We start from the raw sequence: 10,152 nt of genomic DNA, 5'->3' as shown, positions 1-10,152 counted from the left end.
CTTGAAAATATTACTATTTCTAGTAATTAAAAAAGTAACCGTGAACGAAATACCTTTTAGGTTATTCATGTCATAAAATGCATATTTTAAGTCTTAAAGGAAATAAAACTGGTTAATAACGAACTTAAAACTATTTAAACAATATTTGCGCCATTTTCTAAAACTGTTTATATCAATGCTTCTTTGTAAGACAACTAAAATGGCGCAAAAACTGTAACTGTCAAACAAAAAAAAACCTTCAAATACCTTTGTACTTTTAAATGTACATTTTTTACATTAACAGTTAAATGTAATTTTATTTTTAAACATGACAACATTTATAAAAGTCACTGGTCATAAATAATGTTGCTGTTAAAAAAAATTTCTACGGTTTTAGTAGATTTTATTTCGAAGTTATTTTGGTTGCATCTTCCTTGTTGATTGCACGATTGTATCCATTACTATTGATGCTGCGTTCATTTTACTACACCTAGAAGACAAGGAAAATATTTAAAAACAAAATAAAAAAATCCTGTCGTCCGTTCCACTAGTAATTAAAAAAAAATACTTAGTAAATAGTGTTTCTTTTTTACCAGACTTAGTTCTGTGCTTTTATGGAAATCCGTTAAGCGGTTTTGGAAAACAAACCTAGGATTTCGAACTTATTTTAGGAATTGGCAGTATATCCCAATGTTGGACACAAAAATAATAATATTAGTTAATTTATGAATATGTTATTTTAATAATATAACATATAATAATAATTATTAATAAAAGTTGATTTTGTATGTTCAGTTTATATAAATAGCATTTAACCGTGAATTCTGCGCAAAATTAAAATTCAAATAAAAATGTATCCGATATGTTGAAAGAATTATTAAAATAAATCCAGTAGTTTTTAAGTTTATTCGTTACATACAAATACGTATCTTTCCTATTCATATTACTACTAGCTTTAGCCCGCGGCTCCGTCTATGTGCAATTAAAAATAAACAAAAGTGTGTATCCTTTGTGTTCCAGACTATCTTCTACTTGTATGAAAATCATCGAAATCCGTTCAGCAGTTTAACAAACAAACTAAACTATCGCATTTATAATATTAGTAAGTAACATTTACCTGGGGAACATATCTTGACACTTTAGTTCAGTCCATCCTGTGAGAGCTTCGTACAGCATCGTGTCTAACGCGCGGTCAGTCGACAACTCTCCTGTCAGCATACGCAAAGCTAGACTGTAAAAAATTACTTATTGTTAACTTAAAGCTATAATAAAAAACGCCTATAACATTCCTGAATACATCCGCTACCTTCTTGCTAAAGTTCAGTCAAAATCGGTCTAATAGTTCCGAGGATCAAAAGTAACAAACATAGACTTATCAACAGAAAGACGGCAAAAAAAAGAGTTTTCTTTTTGCTAAAGCAAATATGGAATGTGATTTTTTCGAAGTGACATATACATAGAGACTATAATTTTATTATATAGATAAATGATATAATTATAGACAACTAGTGTTTACCCGCGACTTTGCTCGGAATTAACAATAAATTTGTTAGGTAGTCTGTGTTCTTCTATACTATGGTCTACATCTGTGCTAAATATCAACGAGATCCGTTAAGCGGTTTTACAGATATTTAGTAAAAAAATAGTACTAGCTTTCACCCGCGTTTCCGTTCGCGTGGAATAAAAAACAAAATAAGTATCCTATACTAGTTCAGTTCAGATTATCCTCTACATGTATGACATTAATCAAGATTAGTTAAGCAGTTTAGGATAACAGTGGTAGTGCCCGCTTTAACATGTTAGCACTGCAGGCCGGCACGCCCCCAATACCACGACCACACAGACAGGCGTGAAGTGGAAGCAATTCCGTGTACAGTCTGATGAGTGTGCCGGAGGCCTAATTTAAGTCCCTTTCTCTTTACCGCCCTTTTCTTATAGGGAGAGGATGGGAAGGGGAAGTGGATTTGACGGAGGATGAGATACATAGGAAGGGGAAATATCCTCTTTATGCGCATCTCCTCCTCTGTCGGATAAGAGTAGTCAACGAATTTGCAATTGCGGATGTCTATTGGCAGCGGTCGCTTCGCCATTTTGGTGGATTCAGGTGGCCGCTTGCTCGTTTGCCACCTTTTGTTGAAAAAAAATACAAACATCCATCCATCCAAACTTTAACTTTTATAATACTATGATGTCAAATACTTACCCATTAATTCTAGCCATAGTACCATACGGTGCATTTAATTTCGCTGTTGCGATCAAATTCTTGCAATACAAAAACCAAACGCAATCCAAATCGGTATAAATTTGCGTGTTGTTGGCAACACTGGAGCTGTCACTTTTATTGAATGACGTTTGCAGAAGATTGAGCGCTTGAGTGTTGCCATCTATGTTGCGGGAAAGTTGATTCTGTATGTTTGAATTTATATTTTCTTTATTTGATAATTGTGTTAATAATTGCCTGAAATATTTTACAAAATAAATAAGGTAAGTTTATTCTTACTAAACATGGGCATTAAATTAAAAAGCTTGACTAACAGAGTACTAGCTTGATTGTTGCAATATGAAAAAAATTAATGGTCGTCACAAAATGCTGTTTAAATTTTGTACAACTACCTCAATATGGTTATCAAATGAAAGGACTTGAGAATTAAAATATATTTAACTAAATTAAATCCAAGATGGCCACATCTGTCTTGACAAGCGACAATCGTAAGACTTGAAAAATAACTATATTTGGTACCTTGGCTATATTTATTTGTGTTGAACTATAAGAAATGGGTAGATTAGAGAAATTTTTATAAAAAAGTACAGTCAAAATAATTCCTATTTATTCCATGTTTAGAGTTTCGCAGCGACAATAGTCATAGAAATATATTGTATAAGGTAATTAAGTGGGGTGTAAATTTAATTCCTTAACTACGTACTTGGTGTTCTTATAAGCTCTGCCGAGGTGTATGGCCGCCCGAGCAGTACTCAAACCTATTTCTAGAACATTATCCAAAAGATTCTTTCCGAAATCGAATTCTTCCGCCGTTTCTGGACGATTTTGACGTTTACTGGAAAAAAAAGATATTAAACGTTTTTTGTTCTGTATTTTTTTAAGTTATAGTAACACTAGGTTTCGCCCGAGACTCCGTTCGCGTGGAATAAAAAAAAAATAAAAACTTAGTAGCCCATGTATTCTTCCAGACTATCCTCTACTTCGATATCCGTTCAGCAGCGCAGGCAAATCTAACAAATATCCATCCATCTAAACATTCGCATTTATAATATTAGTATGATATATTCTTACGCTATCATTTCCTGATGGTATATTTCATTTCTTTTCGCCTCTACTTTCCCTGGTTCTAAAAACAAAGCGTTGAACGCAAACACCTCGGGGTCTTTCAGCATTTTGACCCTCGCCGCTTCCTAAAATAAAATATAAAATCTACAACCGTGACAGAAGACATTAAGACCAAAACATAGGCACATTGCCTAAAAGTGTATGAGGGGAAATGCCCTACCCTAAAGTCACAATGACCTTAGAAATATCAAAAAAAGACGCCTAACAGAAAGAGATCTGTGAATTACAGTCACATGCCCTATTAACACCTCCCTCTCTTACCCCCCAGGTGTAAGTCATCACCATCATCACCAGCTCACTATACGTCCCCACCGAGGGGCTCGGAGCCTACCCTAATAAGGGGTGACTAGGCCATAGTCAACCACGCTGCACTGCGGGTTGCTTGGCTTCACACATATCTTTGAATTTCTTCTCCGATATGTGCTGCATCACGATGTTTTCCTTCACCGTAAGAACGTCGGGTAAATTATGTACATATGAAAAATCGAAAATCACATTGGTACAGCGGGATTCGAACCCAAGACCTGTATTACAAGTCAAGTGTTCAAACCACTGAGCCACCGACGCTCCAGGTGTAAGTAAGAGGAAAGTAATAATGACCAGGGCGCTAGTTTATTCATCTCAAAACACATTGCAACATGAGAATCACACGCATCAACAAATACATTAAAAAATATAAGATTAGCTTTTATCCGCGACTTTGTCTGCATGGAAATAAATTATAGTAAAATGTATAGCCTATGGTGTACACTGATAACGTAAATTTTTAAAGATGAAAGAATTTTGGAAATCTCCCCAGTTGTTTTTGAGTTATTTAGATATACGAAAATCCAAAAATAAAAATATTATCTCGTTATAATATTATTATAGACTAGTAATTAAACTAAGACAAAAAAAATCGATAGTTAGTAACGTTATTGAAATATTAGAGGAAAATTAAACCTGAATCTGGCAACATTATGGATTTACGATACAAAAATCTATACTATTATAATAAAGCGTAAACACACACTTCTTTGTTGCCTAAGATGTCAGCAATTACACCATATGTTTGAAAAATTCTTTTTTTAATAAAAAGCAATTAAACTTAGGGGGTAAAATTTTGGATAAAAACCCTAATGTGGGAAAGAGACCATAAGTTGCTGCCAACATCAAGGAAGCAAGGTTATCATGTCATGTCATTTTGACATTTGCTATTGATAATTTGACAAATGTAAACAATAAAATAATTTCATGCGGATGAAGTCGCACGGGTACAGCTTAAAAAAAGGTAAATTTGAAAATACTAATTTAATTCCATACCTGATTCTCCCAAGCCATTAACTGTATATTATGTAACAACATTACATCTAAAGTGAGAATACCGAACGAAAGTAAATCTGTGCTATTACTTAAAATAACTTTCCTCGTAACTTGTGTATTATTATCACTTAGATATATATCTTTAAGTTTACTCATAACTTTAGATATATTCCCTTCTATAATACTTTCGTTTAATGCTTTCAAAACTTGTCCGAATTGATTACTCGATTCTCGTTTGGTGTTGCCATTAAAATCTGGATCAGATGTTATCCAATCGTGTAATTCTTGTACTTTTTCTATTAAATAACTAGTCATTGTGTTGCTTTCTAAATAATCTTCATATAAATTAACATCGTTGTAATATTCTTCATAATCTGTGTCATGTTTATATCCAACTAAAGGTGTGTTGTCTATTTCCGGTAGTTTATGTTTGAATTCCGGTAGTTTTTGTTCTGTGTATATCGCTTGTTGTTTTTTTTCTATCTTTTTTTCCGCGTGATGCATTGTTGTGTCGTGTATTGGGTGTATTTGAGGTTTTGATACAAGGTTTTTTTCTTTTTTATTTTCTCTATTGGATACTATGTTTTTGAATATTGAAAGTTTTTGTATTATAGGATCGTGGATTTCGTTGTCTGTTTCTGTTGTTGTTTGTATTTCTTGAAATTTTATATTTTTTCTTGGATACATACGTGGATTTGAATATATAGGCTCCTAAAAAAATAAATAATATAAATCTGTTAACAAGTTATTTCTTTCATTAATAAAAATATATTCGTATTTTCTTTATTTTATATGAAAATTTAGTCTTCAATCTTAACCGAACAGTTGAAAACATTGCCAACAATTCGACAGTACCGCTTGTAAAAGTATAGCGGGAATTAAACTCAAAATATAAACTACGTCAATACTGTTATCTCTGTCTAACATTCAACTTACCGGTGCTTCGAAGACCTCTTGTGTGTTGTACGTCTCTGTCGCACCCCATTTAGTTATAACAACAGTGGCGAGCACTAGCGCCGCGCAAACTGAGAAGCAAGACGCGCTTGCTATCACCCAAACCTTCAAAGGTACCTGAAAAGTTACAATCTATACTTCTATATTCTACATTCTATATTCTATATTCTATTCTATATCTATATATCTAAATCTATATTTTCAATTAGAATGAAATAATAAAGCATTTATTCGTTTACATCAATATAATAAAGTGTATACACACTATTTAGTTATTGTATGTCAGCAATTATAATATGTTTTTGAATAATTTTTAATAAAAAGTCCTACACTTACGACACGCTTTAGTGTATACATTTGCACGCTATTAAACTTAGAATGAATGAATGAATGAATGAATGAATGAATGAATGAGTGAATGAGTGAATGAGTGAATGAGTGAATGAGTGAATGACGGAAATAGTGAAAGAGTGAATGAGTGAATGAGTGAATGAGTGAATGAGTCAATGAGTGAATGAGTGAATGAGTGAATGAGTGAATGAGTGAAAGAGTGAATGAGTGAATGAGTGAATGAGTGAATGAGTGAATGAGTCAATGAGTCAATGAGTGAATGAGTGAATGAGTGAATGAGTGAAAGAGTGAATGAGTGAATGAGTGAATGAGTGAATGAGTGAATGAGTGAATGAGTGAATGAGTGAATGAGTGAAAGAGTGAAAGAGTGAATGAGTGAACGAGTGAATGAGTGAATGAGTGAATGAATGAATGAATGAGTGAATGAATGAATGAATGAATTAATTAATTAATTAATTCATTCATTAATTCATTCATTCACTCATTCATTCATTTAATTATCATCAATTATTATATATTATCATTATTATAAATTATCATTTAATTAATTAATTAATTAATAATGAATGAATGAATGAATGAATGAATGAATGAATGAATGAATGAATGAATGAATGAATGAATGAATGAATGAATGAATGAATTGCCACAAAATAGAAATTACATAAAAGGACTTATTCTAAAGGAAACATAATCGTGGCAAAAGGTAGCCAGCTCAGCGTATGCAGGACGGACTAAGCCGTTCCTGCGCTGATTTTCAGCTGTCTTCTTCGCACTCAAGTAACATATAGCTTAATTATTAGGGTAACCGGCCGTACTAATTACATATCTATACAGAAATAAAAAATACTCTTCTAAAAAGAAAAAAAAAGGGGAGTAAATGATTTGGAAAAAACATCATGCGGGAAAGGGGCAAAAATTGCAGGCTAACAACATCAAGGGAGCAAGGTTGCCATGGTAACGGTAATTGTTATCCAATATCAAAAGTTTAGATAGATGGATGTTTGTTAGAGTTTGGCGTCTCAGCGGTTGAAGGGATCTCGATGAAATTTGGTAGGTCTGGAACACATGCTACTCATTTTTGTTTTTATTATTTCACGCGAACGGAGTCGTGGGCGAAAGCTATTGTACACAACAAAATAAACTTTTTATAGTCTCATGCGACAGACAGATGAGACAGCTCTTGTAAGATGTTGCTGGCTGTACCAAATGCGTCAATAAAGAGGTTAGCAATTAAAAAAGTAAAAACTCTATGGTTTACTTAACTTTATCCGTTACAGATATAAAAACTACCGTTAGTCTATGTCGAATTCGTAATTCGAAACGCTACAAATAAAAAAACTAAATTGGCATTTCAGTTTGATACAGACGTGCGTAAATCGGATTATTCCCCACCATCACCCCGTTCTGTCCCCACGTGGAGACAGATTAAAATAAAAAGCTTCATCTGTCCCACCTTTTGCAACGAGAGGACGGTTGGAACTTATTTTAAATCATAACGGTTCCATCTGTTACCTTACTGGTGATAGTGAGACGAAAAGTGGGACGGATGAAAGTTTTTATTCTCACGTGGGGACAGAGAGGAGTGACGGTTGAGAGCAATCCCGTAAATCAACTAATCGGTTCAAAAGCTGGCAGCTTTGAACCGTTCAGCGGCTACAACTAAATTAACAGCTACCGGCGCAACGCGATGTACAGTAGCGGGAATACGAAGTGTTCCAATTCTGGAGAATATTGTTTATTGCAACGAAAACTCCGTCACTTACAAATAACTACATTTGTATAAATACTACACATAAATATACATAATCACACATACATTAGCGCCTATACACATATTGTTTAGATTTATATTAGTGTTCTAAAAAAACTAGCACTAAGACGGAAGAACCCTGGCTCCTACAAGACGGGCCTAGAGCCTAGTGTAGGAACCAGGCGATCGACCACAATTGTATTGAAACAAATTTTGTAACTTTATAAATAAATCTTTTAAATCTTAAAAAAACTAATTAGATTAGCAGTAAGTGCACGAAGGGATAACAATAAAAATAAACAAGGAGAACGTAAGTTATGAGTGTGGTACAGCAGTAGAGGTAGACGGAGAAAGAGATGTATTGTGTGAAAGGTGACATGATGAAGGGAGTAACTGAGATTACGTATGATAAAGTTATGTGGAGAACAAAAACCTGTCGCGCGACTACGGGGGTAGGATAAGGAGCCGTGTATTGATTTTTGTTAGGCCTTTCCCAATGCCTTCCACAGAATGCGGTCCTCCGCCTTCCGCATCCAACGACTACCCGCCGTGCGCACTAAGTCGTCGGTCCATCTGGAAGGACACCCCACGTTCCTGGTCCCCGTCCGTGGCCCGCATTCTAGGTCTTTCCTGGGAGGGCATTGGGGAAGGCCTATGCCCATGCAGTGGGCAGACAAAGGCAGATTTTTGTTACGCGTCTCGTTTCAATACGTTCAAACGATTGTAGTTTTTTAAGTGGACCGATAGTATTCCCGACTGTAATCATGCAAATCAGATGCAGGCATAAATTGTCTTGTTACTTACAGTAGTCTTGGTTGGTATTCTGTCGCACACCGGTCTCGGCGGGAGGGGTCTACGGGCTCGATCATTGGGGGGCGTAGTTCCCGCAGTATAACCCCAAGGGGGTGTCATGGCTGCCCGACTGTCATACGAGGTGGATGAAGGTGGACGCTTCTCGTATTCGTATTGGAACATTCTGAAATAATATTTCAATTTTAAAAACCGATCACAGGTAGGATAGTTGTTAAAAATCCGCCTCCTTGTGTTAAATTCACAAAAAAAATTTAGTAAACAATCTATCTGTTCTTCTAGACTATTTTATATCTGTGACACATAAAGATACTAGCTATCACCCGTGACTGAGTCCGCGTGGAATTAAAAAAATAAAAGTGAGTAGCCTATGTGTTCTTTCAGACTATCCTCTACATCTATACCAAATTTCATTGAAATCCGTTCAGCAGTTTAGGTTACAAACTCTAACAAACATCCATCTTAACTTTCTGAGCTACCTAACTGCCTTTGACTAAATAATTGCACAACGATTGTGCGATTGTCGATTATTTCGCAGCTTCAACTGTTTAGTTGCACAACTATATATCGAGTTTGCGCTACTCCATAAGCTCATATCAAAGCGAGACTAAACAGTTTTGCGATAGTCTAAGGTGCTCACGATGTTAATATCCATTTAAACTTTCGCAATTATAGGCAGACTAGCTGTTCCCGTGCGGCTTCATCTGCATGAAATTGTGATTACTTTATTGTTTACATTTGTCCAATTATCATTAGCAAATGTCAAAATGACATGACATGATGACAACCTTGCTTCCTAGATGTTGGCAGCAACTTATAGTCTTTTTCCCACATTAGGGTTTTATCCAAAATATTTACCCCATAAGTTTAATGGCGTGAAAATAGATAGCCTAAAGCGTGACGTAAGTGTCGGGCTTTTTATTAAAAAACGAGTTATTCAAAAATATGGTGTAATTGCTGAGTTCTTAGGCAACAAAGAAGTGTGTGTTTACGCTTTAATAGTATAGAAAATGTTACACTTCCTCATTCAGAATATATTACATTGTCTAGACATATACCACTAAACAAATGCTTAGAAAGTCTTAATAACCACTTGTCACGCAAATAACACCTTAATTGCGTTTTCTCCGATCGCTTGACAATATCGTGTAATTTATACAACTTACAGTTAAACAATAAGAGTGGTTTTCGCTTGGGATTATACAGTTCTCACGGTATAAGGCTGGGTGTAGGTTACCGTATAATTAGAGTAGAATAAAAAAATCTGGGACAGTAATCTATACTATTATAATAAAGCGTAAACACACACTTCTTTGTTGCCTAAGATGTCAGAAAATATGCTGTGATTATATTTTCGAATAACTCTTTTTTTTAATACAAAGCCCTACACTTACCTCACGCTTTAGACTATATATTTTCACGCCGTTAAACTTAGAGGGTAAATATTTTGGATAAAACCCTAATGTTGGAAAGAGACCATAAGTTGCTGCCAACATCAAGGAAGCAAGGTTAAACCATGTCATGTCATTTTGACATTTGTAATTGATAATTTGAAAAATGTAAACAATAAAAATACACGAAAAACAAAACAAAATGCACTAAAAACAAAACAAAATACACCAAAAACAAAATATTCTCAAAAAAACAGTACACTAAA

At 34.6% G+C, this 10,152-nt stretch overlaps 1 protein-coding gene across 1 annotated transcript in view; it reads right to left on the bottom strand.

Moving 5' to 3' along the window:
• Nucleotides 1–288: 288 nt before the first annotated feature.
• The window catches only part of LOC106103010, an 18,381-nt gene continuing 8,517 nt past the window's right edge, over nt 289–10,152 (bottom strand). Inside the window, exons 2-9 of the mRNA XM_013282679.1 lie at nt 8,490–8,661; nt 5,564–5,698; nt 4,628–5,338; nt 3,272–3,390; nt 2,904–3,035; nt 2,183–2,437; nt 1,097–1,210; nt 289–469 (exon numbers count right to left, since the gene is read on the bottom strand). Of these exons, the coding sequence (XP_013138133.1) occupies nt 394–469; nt 1,097–1,210; nt 2,183–2,437; nt 2,904–3,035; nt 3,272–3,390; nt 4,628–5,338; nt 5,564–5,698; nt 8,490–8,660 (1,713 nt within the window). The 5' untranslated portion in view covers nt 8,661 and the 3' untranslated portion in view covers nt 289–393. The remainder of the gene's footprint in view (nt 470–1,096; nt 1,211–2,182; nt 2,438–2,903; nt 3,036–3,271; nt 3,391–4,627; nt 5,339–5,563; nt 5,699–8,489; nt 8,662–10,152) is intronic.

The sequence above is a fragment of the Papilio polytes genome, unplaced genomic scaffold, assembly GCF_000836215.1.
Source record: "Papilio polytes unplaced genomic scaffold, Ppol_1.0 DF824493.1, whole genome shotgun sequence".
Classification (NCBI taxonomy): Eukaryota; Metazoa; Arthropoda; class Insecta; order Lepidoptera; family Papilionidae; genus Papilio; species Papilio polytes.
The sequence above is the reverse complement of the archived record's forward strand: the minus strand, read 5'-3'. Positions and strand labels throughout refer to the sequence as shown.